Source organism: Lepidochelys olivacea (assembly GCF_965140295.1).
Source record: "Lepidochelys olivacea isolate rLepOli2 genome assembly, chromosome: 12".
Lineage (NCBI taxonomy): Eukaryota > Metazoa > Chordata > Testudines > Cheloniidae > Lepidochelys > Lepidochelys olivacea.
In genome coordinates, this window is record NC_140422.1 from 4682571 (window position 1) to 4697061 (window position 14491).

General features: G+C 49.5%; 1 protein-coding gene across 5 annotated transcripts in view; it reads right to left on the reverse strand.

The window, feature by feature from the left end:
- Window positions 1–128: 128 nt before the first annotated feature.
- Window positions 129–14491, reverse strand: part of MATCAP1 (microtubule associated tyrosine carboxypeptidase 1) — a 46218-nt gene continuing 31855 nt past the window's right edge. For 4 of the 5 annotated variants that reach the window (XM_084644633.1, XM_084644635.1, XM_084644636.1 and 1 more), the window contains exons 4-7: window positions 12343–12475; window positions 10111–10416; window positions 4947–5044; window positions 129–1244 (exon numbers count right to left, since the gene is read on the reverse strand). In XM_084644633.1, coding sequence (XP_084500759.1) covers window positions 1080–1244; window positions 4947–5044; window positions 10111–10416; window positions 12343–12475 — 702 coding nt within the window. In that variant the 3' untranslated portion in view covers window positions 129–1079. Of the gene's footprint in view, window positions 1245–4944; window positions 5045–8575; window positions 8657–10110; window positions 10417–12342; window positions 12476–14491 lie in introns of those variants that run through there. The other variant, XR_014713754.1, reaches the window with a different exon arrangement.

Here is a 14491-nt window from a genome sequence, read left to right on the forward strand (position 1 = left end):
ACTGCCAGAAATCTGGTGCTCAGATCTCATGTTCTTGGATGACACCTTCTCACATTTCTTTGCTAGTCCCCCAGTGAGGCCTCTAGCAAAAAGAGGCCTTCCAATGTCACTGACGCTTCCCATGTAAACACGAGTGGAAAAAAATCTTTATTGGGGGGATTAAAATCCTTCTTACAGCTGAGGAATGGACAAGGGCAAAGGCATTTTTACAGGTGCTGTCTAGACAAAGGGTGGGAAGCAACTAAGCAGCTGATTGAATTCTGGTGCAGAGTGTGCTGACCAGAGTGCCTGCTCGTGAGGAAATATTGCACGGTCGGAAGCTTTTCAGGGCATGCAGCCTACATTTGATTTCTTTAATACTATCCAGTCCCCTCTCACCGATTAGGGAAGTCAATCCTAGCTGTGTGGTTTCCCCACTGCCCAGGTCCTACAGTGATGAGCACAGTGTAAGAACCGATACAGACGAGAACAGACCCGGTAATCCTTCATCCTCTCCTGGAGTGCAGCGCTCCCTTCCACCCTCCCTGACCAATCTGCGGCTGCCTCCTAGGGTTTTAACATATGATCTGCAGACTTCACAGTCCTCTCAGTGATTCCTATAGAAACATTTCTGTTCTCCATCTTGGATTTGGGCTGTTTAAATATCTTCCATCATCCTTCCTTTCCCCAGCCCTCCCTCCACAACAGCATGTATAAAAAACAACCCCCAAAGCACCTCTGGTGCTAGTTTCCTCCCGTGGCATTGCATGCATCTTAGCTATTGTCCCCTCCCCCCACCCTCACCGCTGCATGTCCTACTGCAGGAATCCACACACAACCAGCTCTCCCTTTGCAGAACCCACTTCTGAATGGATGGGAGGAAGCTTCCTCCAGGTGAGGACTGACCTGCTGAACAGTCACAAAATGAATAATAAATACACAGACCCCATGGCACCCTGAATGCTTTGGACGGCTGCAGTCAGACACGCACACAAGACAACTCCCTTTTGTGCCCAAGGCTTCCTGGCACAAAAGGCAGTGTGGCCTGGGAAGTGGGACTCTGCCACAGGGGCAGGTAGGTCAGGACCCTGCAGACCAGGTCAGTCCGGCAGCAACTGCTGTAGCTCTTCCTCATTCAGTCTGTTGGTGGCGATGATGTGGTCAAGCTGCTGTCTGTACCGTTCCATGTCCTGCATGAAATGGGGGATTCGCGCCTTCTCTAGAACACCGAATTCCTTCAGCTGATTCACATCTTCATAGGAGACCTGGTGGAAAGAAAACAGATGTTTCAGGCCCTCAGGCCAGCCACCCAAGGGGATCTCTGCACACCCGCAGATTCACTCACCTCCTGCTCTATTGTGGGAGGGCTGCTAATTGTTAACTACACTAGCCCGGGCCTTACTGATAGGGCACCGCATGGTAGCAAGAATGGATGGAACGTTCCCAGGAATTCCAGGCACCTGAGCTACACGGTCACTCTCCAGCCAGGAGGGATGGGCTATGAACCACCAGCTCCAGACTCTCTGGTCTAGGGCAATGTGAAGGGGTCATGGAGATGCTTCCAACAGATACTTGTTTCTCACTGCAGTGCATGAGACAACGAGCTGTTGCCCCTTGGCTCAGCAGGTGCAGATATTTGGGTCTGGCAGGTCAGTTTCCCATTTGGAGCAGAAATTGCTGATATGGAGGCAGGTGAGACAGAGCACAGGCAACCCCCTCTAGCAGACACCTTCTCTCAGGTCCCACAAACAGCGGCTCATCTGGACTGACAGGAACTTTGCTTGAGCCCTTGAACTTGCACCTGGTGGGGGCTGCAGTGAGGGCAAGGTACAGGGTGGGATGGCACTGCCTTGCTCAGCCATAGAACAAACCGACGTAAGCACATCCTTATCCCTGTGACAGGGACCAGAGCACCTACTGTAGGCCTAAATCAGCAAATGTATCGAAATAAGCCAAGCAGCAAGAAACTGGGGTCAGGCCAGAGCTTCTGAAATACACATTAGTCTCTGAATGCCCAGGCCAAGCCAAACCAAAGAAGGACTGAGAGAGTCTCTCAGGTGTGGTGACTTTCTTGGGAGACTGCCCAAGTAGGCTGGTTAATTTGCTGGGTTTTGTCACCTCACACTGATGGTATCTATCTTTGTGATCAGGAAAAACGCAGGCCCAGGGTAGCAAGTGCCACCTGTGTCTAAAAGCTCTTCTGTGTGGCACAGATATGGGAGCTCAACACGACTGGTTCCACCAGGCTGAGAACCAATGCTGACATGGCCAGGCTTGAGCTATCAAAATTAGCACGGGGTGAGCCTGTCCGAAGCTGCTCAAATCTCAGCACCATATGGAGGGGGAAGGGGACTGTATAGAGAAGTTTCCCTGTCCAGGAGAGTAGAAAGGTGTCTGACAAAGCACCTGGGCTGCAGCCTGCTCTGGAACAGAACTGCTGACACTTCCTGTTCCCTCAGGTGGTGGACAGGTCTATTGCTGGCATTTCCCACATCCAGAAAATGGTCTCCGGGATGGTGAGTCCGAGGGACCGTTTGTGATCTCTGCTGAGATGGTTCACTAGACATTTCTGGGAGCTGGGAGGAGGATGCTTTGAGCATTAGTCCATTCTTGATGCAGAAAGCCCACAGGTTCATTGGACAGGCACCTCTCTGCTTGTTTAACCAGACCGTCGCAGCAGTGTTCTCCATGAGCACTTGCGCAGAACAACCTTTGATGTGAGGCAGATACGCTTGACAGGCCAGGTGAATAGCTGAAAACTCTCAAACACTGATGGTGGAGAGAGAGATCCTGAGCTGACCAGAGACCCTGAGTCTGACCTCCCTGGCCAATAGATGAAGCTTCTGTGATTAGGGTCACTGAGGGCAGGGTTGGGGAAAAGGGAACCCGTTGTATACACTGGCAAGGTCCAGCCACCAGTCCAGGGATGACAAGACACTTGCATGTACGTGAGTCAGCATGTCCCGTGGATGCTGAGTGGGACAGCAGGCAGACTTCAACCACCTCTGCAGGACTCTGCGGAGAAGTCTGGCATGCTGAGCCACATACATGCAAGCTGTCACGTGACCTAGAAGTCTCAGGGAACTCCTCACTGTCATATGAGCATACACTTTGCAGTCTTTGTATGAGTCCGATACTATCTGAAACCTGGCCTGAGGTACAGAGGCGCTCGGTGTGATCTGCTCAAGAGACACTCCTGTGAATTCAACTCTCTGTACAGGGAGAAAAGAGTTACTGTGACACTGAGACACATTGGTGCCAGCCAGCAAAGGGGTCACTGTCCTTTAGAAGCAATGCCTGTCTCAGACCTGACAAACTCACTATGCCTAATACACTGCTTTCAAGGTATTTATTAAAGAAGGGCAGCTTATGAGGTCTCTGCTGAAAACTTGTAACTTATCAATCCTCAATCATTGCAAGATATGTGCACTGGTTTTACTTAAGGGATAATGTAACTAGATTGAAAATTAGGCCCTTATGGGTCTTGAGGAAAGTGAGTCAACTGGGAATAATGTGTCTTGGTGACAGCTCATTAAAGTGGGAAGGGGTTGCCACCCCCCCTTGCTGGCTAGCCAATTACATAATGTATAGTGCTGTTGTCCACCATTGCAGCAGCCCAAACAGTCAGTGGCAAACCATCAAAGATAAACTATAAGCCCACTGAAGTGAGATGGGATGCTATGGCAGCGAAGAGAGGGCCCTCCGCGTAAAGGCAAAGGACTGATTCAGTGTCTCACGGGGTGGAGAAAGACACGCTGCAGCATCCAGCCACTGAGAAAGAATCTGGCTGAGTGGGGATGCTGCATGGAAGATGCTGTCCTAGCTCCTGGGGACTTGCAAATGCTGCAAAAGACTGAACTTTCAGGAGAGAATCTACTTGATTGGCTAGAAAAGGTAACTAGTAATAAGTGTCAGCCCTAGTTTGTGTTTTATGGTTGTTTTATATGTAACCATTTTTTTCCATCGCTCACACTTGTTTCCATTCTCTCTCAAATAAATTTCTTCTTCATAGAAATTCAGGACAGGAAGGGACCTGGATAGATCATCTAGTCCAGTCCCCTGCACTGAGGCAGGACTAAATATTATCTAGGCATCCCTGGCAGGTGTTTGGCTAACCTGTTCTTAAAAACCTCTGACAACAGAGATTCCACAACCTCCTTAGGTTATCTGTTCCAGTGCTTAGCTACCCTTAAGTTAGGAAGTATTTCCTAATGTCCAACCTAAATCTCCCTTACTGCAGTTCAAGTCCATTGCTTTTTGTCCTGTCCTCGGTGGTTAAGAACAATTTTTCACCCTCCTCTTTATAACAACCTTCTACGTACTTGAAGACTGTTATCATTCCCACCCTTCCCCCAGTTTTCTCTTCTCCAGACTAAACAAACACAGTTTTTTCAGTCTTTCCTCACAGGTCATGTTTTCTAGACTGTTCATTATTTTTGTGGTTCTCCTCTGGACTTTCTCCAATTTGTCCACATCTTTCCCGAAGTCTGGTGCCCAGATTTGGACACAGTACTCCATTTGAAGCCTTACCAGTGTAGAATAGAGTGGAAGAATTACTTTTTGTGTCTTGCTGAACAACACTCTTGCTAATACATCCCAGAATGATGTTCACATTTTTCTAACACCGTTGACTCATATTTAGTTTGTGATCCACTATAACCCCCTCATCCCTTTCTGCAGTAATTTCCTATTTGGTATTTGTGCTAAATTCCATAATTCAAGAACAGGGTTAATGACCAAAACTGGGTTTTTCATGTTAATCTCCTGAGTATTTACATTAATCAAATAGCAAAGTTTACGATTATGTCCCTGAGACCAAGGGGAAGAACCCTAGTTATCGCACTGGCTGGGGGTGTAAAAACACCATATAAATAATCCATAAACCATGGCCCATCCTGCAGCGAACTGTTTCCATGTACTGATTTCACACCAGGAAGCAGGTTCTGTCCGTCACTCCAGGCTGTTACCTTGCCCAGTTCTGCCAGCAACCGGAAGTCAATAGTCTGCCGATGCCTCAGGATCCGGAGAATTCCATCCAGATACACTTGATCCTTACTGAAACAGCCTGGAAGAGAGTAAGGAGGAGAAGTGCTAGCTGCTGTGGACCTAATTTTCATCCCACCCTGGTGCAAATCAACGGCATTTCAACAGACGTCAGCTGGGGTGTGACTGCACTTGGAGCGAGGGGTGCAGTGCCCAGCTCACACAGAGGTGCCGTGCTGGCTCTCATCAGCTAAAAGGATCATAGTGCGGCTGCAGCAGCACGGCAGTGGCAAGGGCTGGCTGCCCCAAGTACAAACCCGTCCAGGCCCCCTGGGTATGTACATGGGGCAGCCAGTGCACTGCAGCTACACTGCTACTTGTAACGTGCTGGCTCGATGAGCACTACCGTGGGTATGTCTACACAAGCTCAGCATTGCAGCTCCAGCTCCGAGTGTACACATTCCTTAGAGTTAGACTAGGAAAGAACTGGTGTAAGTGAATCATACAACCTCAGGGTTGGAAGGGACCTCAGGAGGTCATCTAGTCCCACCCCCTGCTCAAAGCAGGGCCAATCCCCAACTAAATCATCCCAGCCAGGGCTTTCTCAAGCCTGACCTTAAAAACCTCTTACGGAAGGTGTCAAGGTTCCTTCCCCACTCTGAACTCTAGGGTACAGATGTGGGGACCTGCATGAAAACCTCCTAAGCTTACTTTTACCAGCTTAGGTTAAAACTTCCCCAAGGTACAAACTATTTTACCCTTTGCCCTTGGACTTTCGCTGCCACCACCAAACGTTTAACTGGTTATTGGGAAAGAGTTGTTTGGAAACATCTTTCCCCCCCAAATCCTCCCAACCCTTGCACCCCACTTCCTGGGGAAGGCTTGATAAAAATCCTCACCAATCTGCATAGGTGACCACAGACCCAAACCCTTGGATCTTAAGAACAATGAAAAAGAAATCAGTTTCTTAAAAGAAGAATTTTAATAGAAGAAAAAGTAAAAAAAAATCACCTCTGTAAAATCAGGCTGGTAAATACCTTACAGGGTAATTAGATTCAAAACACAGAGAATCCCTCTAGGCAAAACCTTAAGTTATAAAAAGACACAAAAACAGGAATATCCATTCCATTCAGCACAGCTTATTTCCTCAGCCATTTAAAGAAATCATAATCTAACGCATATCTAGCTAGATCTCTTACTAAGTTCTAAGACTACATTCCTGTCTGTTCCCGGCAAATGCATCACACAGCCAGACCCAGACCCTTTGTTTCTCCCCCCTCCAGCTTTGAAAGTACCTTGTCTCCTCATTAGTCACTGTGGTCAGGTGCCAGTGAGGTTATCCTAGCTTCTTAACCCTTTACAGGTGAAAGGGTTTTTCCTCTGGCCAGGAGGGCTTTTAAAGGTGTTTACCCTTCCCTTTATATTTATGACAGAAGGAGATTCCACCACCTCCGTAGGTAACCTATTCCAGTGCCAGTTGTGACCATGGCATCATAGAACATCAGGGTTGGAAGGGACCTCAGGAGGTCATCTAGTCCAACCCCCTGCTCAAAGCAGGACCAATCCCCAACTAAATCATCCCAGCCAGGGCTTTCTCAAGCCTGACCTTAAAAAACTTCTAAGGAAGGAGATTCCACCACCTCCCTAGGTAACGCATTCCAGTGTGTCACCACCCTCCTAGTGAAAAAGTTTTTCCTAATATCCAACCTAAACCTCCCCCACTGCAACTTGAGACCATTACTCCTTGTTCTGTCATCTGCTACCACTGAGAACGGTCTAGATCCATCCTCTTTGGAACCCCCTTGCAGGTAGTTGAAAGCAGCTATCAAATCCCCCCTCATTCTTCTCTTCCGCGGACTAAACAATCCCAGTTCCCTCAGCCTCTCCTCATAAGTCATGTGTTCCAGTTCCCGTATCATTTTTGTTGCCCTCTGGTGGACGCTTTCCAATTTTTCCACATACTTCTTGTAGTGTGGGACCCAAAACTGGACACAGTACTCCAGATGAGGCCTCACCAATGTCGAACAGAGGGGAACGATCACGTCCCTCAATCTGCTGGCAATGCCCCTACTTATACGTCCCAAAATGCCATTGGCCTTCTTGGCAACAATGGCAAAATGTTGACTCATATACAGCTTCTCGTCCACTGTAACCCCTAGGTCCTTTTCTGCAGAACTGCTGCTGAGCCAGCTGGTCCCTAGTCTGTAGCGGCTCATGGGATTCTTCTGTCCTAAGTGCAGGACTCTGCACTTGTCCTTGTTGAACCTCATCAGATTTCTTTTGGCCCAATCCTCTCATTTGTCTAGGGCCCTCTGTATCCTATCTCTACCATCCAGCATATCTACCTCTCCTCCCAGTTTAGTGTCATCTGCAAACTTGCTGAGGGTGCAGTCCACGCCATCCTCCAGATCATTAATGAAAATATTGAACAAAATCGGCCCCAGGACCGACCCTTGGGGCACTCCACTTGATACTGGCAATTAGACATGGAGCCATTGATCACTATGAGGTCAGAAGCAAGTGAGGTCAGAAGCAAGTCCAACGGGCCCAGGTCAGTACTAGGACCAGCGGTCTCCAATATATTTATTACTGACCTGGAAAAGGAGTGAAGAGTGAGGTAATGAAATCTGCTTAGGAGAAAATTAAAGCTATCACTGTAAACTATAAGGGGTTTCCTGGTCCTGCTTGCAGGTTAGGGGGCTCTGAGAGAAGCTACATGATCTGGTTTCTTCAGTCCAGTGGTTCTCAACTTGTGGTTCAGGGACCCCTAGGGATCTGCAGACTATGGCTAAGATTTCCAAAGGGGTCCGCACCTCCATTTGAAAGTTTTAGGGGTCTACAAATGAAAAAAGGTTGAAAACCACTGTTCTAGACTCTCCTTTATGTCCTTTATACTCCAGCTCAGGTTTCTGTGGACAACACAAGCTTAAGCATGGTAAATGTTGTTTTTCCCACCAACGTTAGGAAAACAGCCCTCTGTTTATCAGTATCTTCTATAGCATACGCGTAAAAATACTGTTCAAGTCTCTGAATGTATGTTGCAAAATCTTCCTTTCCCCCCCCCATTAAAGTGGAAACTCTCCATATTGTGGTAGGTAGCCATTTTATCTCTACTCTTTATTGTCCTCTTTTATTTTTCTTTCCTAAAGAAGCCGTCCCAGCTTTCTCTGTTATGTTCACAGCACACACACAAAAGTGGAAGAAAAACAGAAATACTCTTTCTGCAGGCTGCCATGTAATGCTACTTCATTTCTTAGGCTATGTCTACACTTCGAGCTGGGGTGTAGCTTGATGAGAGACAGGGTGCTAAAAACAGAGCGTAGCTGTAGCAGCGTGAGCTGCAGGATGGACCAGCCACCTTTAAGTATGTACCTGTCTGAAAGTCTAGGCACATACTCAGGATGCCTAGCTCATGGCTACACTTGATTTTTAGTGTGCTCGCTGGGTGTGCGCTACCATGAGCATATCTCCTTGAGCTGGGACTCACCCCCCTAGCTGCATGTGTAGATGTACCCGTAGAGTCCAGATCTCAAACCCAAAACAATAAAAAAAAAAAAAAAACAGAGAGAGACAAAGCAGGCTGCTCCCTAAGACAGCGAGAGGCCCAACTCACCTCACTTCGCTCTAGGCTGGCTCTCCACAGACTGACTGCTGCTATGCCCAGATCACACACTTCCCTACCGAGCCCCCTAGCCTGCAAGCAGGAGCAGGAAACCCGTTATAATTGAAAGTGGTAGTGCTGGTAATGGTAACACAGTTTTCAATACCCCCCAGGTGACACACTAGCAGAGGACTCTTTAATCTAGCAAATAAAGTCAGAACAAAATCCAAGGGCTGGCAGTTGAAACTAGATGAGGGGTAATTAACAATTGAAAACACTGACACAGAGGCATGGTGGATTCACTGTCACCTGGAGTCTTTAAACAAAGACACGGGCAGCTGCTCAAATGTATTCCAGTGCCTAGCTCCCAGTAAAACCAATGGGAGTCAAGTGCCTCAGTCCCTCTGAGTGATGGGTCTGCTACAGGGATCCCTGGTGACATTCTCCAGCTGTGTATGCAGGAGGGCAGAAGGGATGGTCACAGTGACCCCTCCTGGCCCTAAAATCTATAAATCTATGAAAAGCATGAGCAGCAGCAGCGCTCTTTGTAATCGTAGTATTTCAACGACTGTCTACAAGGGTTCTGGGTGTTAAGTGTCAGTATTTGTCTGACAAGTGGACTGGGTGGTTCCTCGGTCTGTGACAATGATTGGGAGCTGTTACAATCACCCACATTCAGGGCTCCGGTTACCGTAGTGCTGCCTTGGACTCTGTGTAACGCTTCTTGAAAAGCCCTGGAGAGACCCAACTCTGCAAGTGCTTCAGCAAAAAGCGAGGCTGAGGTGCCGGCATGGGGGTGTCAGAGGAGTTGTACACAGAGGGTCCATATCCCACATTACATCTAGTCAGTTTCACTGTTACCCCTCTGCAGTCAGCCAGTTTCTCCTCTGGCTCATGTGGGTCTCTCACACAGCCAAATGACAGGGGCGGAATGGCTGGGCTAGGACCTGAGGCTACTTTTTAAACTCATTTTTGCACAGGTCTTAAAGGGATAGTGTCACCTCCAAAGCTAGTCAGAGCAACACAAGAAAGGGAGAACTCTTCAGAGAAGACACCCCCCACCAGGGTGCCCCCTTCAACAGCCATGTGAGCTCAGGTTAGAAAGGAGCTGCTGGCAGGGGCCACCACGGACTCAACCAGCCAGAGCAGGGCCCAGATGTGACACCATGGCCTTGTACAGTTCTCATTCTGGACCCTGTGCTGATGGGTGTCCACACCATCCCCCTCCTGCCACCTGTTCTCCATGCTCACCCTCCCTTTCCTGCCAATCCCCACCTAAAACAGCAAATCCCCAGCTTGCGGCACTGAGCTGCCATTTGCGGCCCCCACATTGCTCGCTCTGCTGGTGTGGTCCAGTCCTGCACACACACAGCGAGAGACCCTCCATGCTCTGATGAGACACGCTGGAACATAGGGGAGGAGAACAGAGATTCACCCCTGGGCAGTAGCAGAGCTAGGAACAGACCCCAGCCTCCCAGCCCAGAGTCTTAACCACCAAGTCCCGTTCCCACCCATGGGCCTGGCTCTGCAGTGGAGCTATCTCCCACCTGGCTGTGAGGTGTCAGTCTGGCCTCGTTTTGCCCGCACGCAGTAGTCCCACCGGACTCTGGCATCTTGGACGTACTGCTCCAAGTGCTGGAAGAGCACGCTGAAGGACATGTGACGGGCCTGGTGGACGGTGTAGTACAGCAGTGCTGCCCGCCACAGAAAGGGCTGCTTACGGAAGAGGACGCTATGCAGACTAGCCAGGCCTTCTTCTGTGGGGTTAGCAGGCTTCAGGCCATACTGCTTACGGCCCTCCATGCTGTGCCAAGGCTGGCGGGCATTATTCACCCCACGGATGTAATGAGTGCCTAGAGAAGACAAGGGAGAGAAATTAGTCAGCCTCAACCCATGTCTCACACACCCTGTGCAAAGCCCCTGGGCAATGGGGCTAGGAAATCAGGAGCATTGGGGGTAAATCGTTCCCCACATTGATAAGGGACATGGCAAACTCCCCCTACCCCACAGCTACTCTTTCAGCAGATAAAAGTCTAACAAAAGCGTGTCTCTCTCACCAACAGAAGTTGGTCCAGTAGAAGGCATTACCTCACCCATCTCGTCTCTCTGACAAAACCTCTGACATTTGATCTTCCCCTTCAGAGCTCAGGAGCACAGCAGCTACTAACTGTGCTCTAGGACTGGTGGCAGGAGGGCTGGAATAATACTCCATTAATCCTTTGATATCTAAGCTGTCCCCCAGGGCCAGATGGCTTCACTGCTGAGTTTAACAAACTTTTACAAAATCTAAGCTCCATGGTGCAATAAGCAGAAATTAACAACCCTCCCTCAGGCCTCTCTCTAGAGCAGTGGTTCTCAATCAGAGATCCGGGGCCCTCTGGGGGGGGGCAGTGAGCAGGTTTCAGGGGGATCCGCCAAGCAGGGCCAGTGTTAGACTTACTGGGGCCCAGGGCAGAAAGCTGAAGCACCACTGTGCAGGGCTGAAGCCAGGAGCCCTGAGCCATGCCACCTGGAGCTGAAGCCTGAGGAACATAGCTCTGCAGGGTCCCCTGTGGTTTGGGGCCCTGCTTGCTACCCTCTAACGTTGGCTCTGGCTTTTATAAGGCATTGGTGGGCTGTGGAGTTTTTATAGCATTTTGGGGGGACCTCAGAAGGAAAAAGGTTGAGAACCCCTGCTCTAGAGCCCCCCACCCCAACTTGCACTTGGGACTCCTTGATCGTCAGGCTTCTCCTTGCCACCTCCCCTCCTGCCCCTGACAAAGCACCTCCTGGGAGGGGACACCTTTGTCTGGACCCTTCTGGCTGAGAGCTCTGAAAGGTCTTTCAGCGGGCACTGAATGAATCAGGGTCCTGTGGAAAACGTAGCATGTGACCCTGTAATTAAAGCCTGTATCCTAATGCATACGCACAAAGAGACCGAAGGGAGGTTGGGGGGGAGCCCTAATTCTGGTGCTTCTGAACTTTTGAGAGCTTGATTTTGCAACCCTAGCTGGATGTGTGTACCTATAGCGGCAGCGCTCCTGCCCTGCCCTGCCCTAACACCTTTTCAACTCATTCCAACACGCACGCTAACCCTCCCGAGCCGCAATGGGCACGGCAGAGGGTGCTTCGGCTCTTCCAGCCACCAGTGCCATGTGTTCAGTGCCACGTGGGCGGGAGGGCTCCCGCTCCCCAATGGACAGGGCTTCAAAGAGGGCTCTGTGCTTGCTGCCAAGGGGCAATGCCCCCATGGGGATCACAGAGGCCTTCAAAGAAGAAAGGGCCATTTTGCAATGAAAAAAATGTCCACTGTGAAAAATTCCAAGCAGTTTTTCTTGGCGTCCCACCCCTGCCTGCTGCCCTAAACAACCCCCTCTGTGCCTCCCTCCATCGGCATTCTCCATGTAGTGCCGAGTCCTCACCCCCACCGTTGTGCAGAGCCAGCTCCAAGGGGTCCTGGCATTGGAGCCGACCAGGCTCTGCAGCTCCTCACCACCTCTGGCTCTTCTCCTCCCTCCCTCCTATCAGCAGTAGCTTGGAGAGGTTGAGGTGCTCCCAGGTCAGGGTGTTATTTCCAGTGTGGTTACCCCAGAGGTCAATAGAGAAGGACGGCTGCCTCCTGGCTCTGTGACATGATGGGCTCCAGCCTCCTTCTGCCCACCCCACCCCGCAAAGGCCATGCAACATGCTGATCCATTTTATTCCCTTTCAACAGCAGGAGCGTTAGTTCCTGGTGAGTCCCTGCGTGGCTCAACATCCCCGGCGCCCCGCATGGCCCATGCCTCCAACCCAGCTCTGACCTATTTCATGGCGCAGCATGCCCTCCAGCCAGTACTGCCGGGCTCCGGACAGGTTGATTGCCAGGGTGGGCCGGCTGTTCTCCACCATCATCACGGCTTGGGACAGCAGGTCCTCAGTCAGATGAACGACCACCTGGGGGCAGATGGAGAATGAGAGTCAGGATGATCATGTTAGTGATCAATGGCTCTGTCAAGGTTCCTCCCCCACTCTGAACTCTAGGGTACAGATGTGGGGACCTGCATGAAAAACCTCCTAAGCTTATCTTTACCAGCTTAGGTCAAAACTTCCCCAAGGTACAAAATATTACACCTTGGACAGGCCGCTACCACCACCAAACTAATACTGGTTACTGGGGAAGAGCTGTTTGGACGCGTCCTTCCCCCCAAAATACTTCCCAAAACCTTGCACCCCACTTCCTGGACAAGGTTTGGTAAAAAGCCTCACCAATTTGTCTAGGTGACTACAGACCCAGACCCTTGGATCTTAAGAACAATGAACAATCCTCCCAACACTTGCACCCCCCCTTTCCTGGGAAATGTTGGATAAAAAGCCTCACCAATTTGCATAGGTGACCACAAACCCAAACCCTTGGATCTGAGAACAATGAAAAAGCATTCAGTGTTTTACAAGAAGACTTTTAATAAAAAAATAGAAGTAAATAGAAATAAAGAAATTCCCCCTGTAAAATCAGGATGGTAGATATCTTACAGGGTAATTAGATTCAAAAACATAGAGAACCCCTCTAGGCAAAACCTTAAGTTACAAAAAAGATACACAGACAGAAATAGTTATTCTATTCAGCACAATTCTTTTCTCAGCCATTTAAAGAAATCATAATCTAACACATACCTAGCTAGATTACTTACTAAAAGTTCTAAGACTCCATTCCTGTTCTGTCCCCGGCAAGCGCAGCATACAGACAGACACACAAAACCTTTGTTTCTCTCCCTCCTCCCAGCTTTTGAAAGTATCTTGTCTCCTCATTGGTCATTTTGGTCAGGTGCCAGCGAGGTTACCTTTAGCTTCTTAACCCTTTACAGGTGAGAGGAGCTTTCCCCTGGCCAGGAGGGATTTCAAAGGGGTTTACCCTTCCCTTTATATTTATGACAGGCTCCATGTCTACCTGGCAGCCGGTATCAAGTGGAGTGCCCCAAGGGTCGGTCCTCGGGCCGGTTTTGTTCAATATCTTCATAAATGATCTGGAGGATGGTGTGGATTACACCCTCAGCAAGTCTGCAGATGACACTAAACTGTGAGGAGAGGTAGATACGCTGGAGAGTAGGGATAGGATACAGAGGGACCTAGACAAATGAGAGGATTGGGCCAAAAGAAATCTGATGAGGTTCAATAAGGACAAGTGCAGAGTCCTGCACTTAGGACGGAAGAATCCCTTGCACCGCTACAGACTAGGGACCAACTGGCTCAGCAGCAGTTCTGCAGAAAAGGACCTAGGGGTTACAGTGGACGAGAAGCTGTATATGAGTCAACATTTTGCCGTTGTTGCCAAGAAGGCCAATGGCATTTTGGGATGTATAAGTAGGGGCATTGCCAGCAGATCGAGGGACGTGATCGTTCCCCTCTATTCGACATTGGTGAGGCCTCATCTGGAGTACTGTGTCCAGTTTTGGGCCCCACACTACAAGAAGGATGTGGAAAAATTGGAAAGCGTCCACCAGAGGGCAACAAAAATGATACGGGAACTGGAACACATGACTTATGAGGAGAGGCTGAGGGAACTGGGATTGTTTAGTCCGCGGAAGAGAAGAATGAGGGGGGATTTGATAGCTGCTTTCAACTACCTGCAAGGGGGTTCCAAAGAGGATGGATCTAGACTGTTCTCAGTGGTAGCAGATGACAGAACAAGGAGTAATGGTCTCAAGTTGCAGTGGGGGAGGTTTAGGTTGGATATTAGGAAAAACTTTTTCACTAGGAGGGTGGTGAAACACTGGAATGCCTAGGGAGGTGGTGGAATCTCCTTCCTTAGAAGTATTTAAGGTCAGGCTTGACAAAGCCCTGGCTGGGATGATTTTGTTGGGGATTGGTCCTGCTTTGAGCAGGGGGTTGGACTAGATGACCTCCTGAGGTCCCTTCCAACCCTGATGTTCTATGATGGCATGGTCATACTGGCAGCCCCATGCACACCTTTAT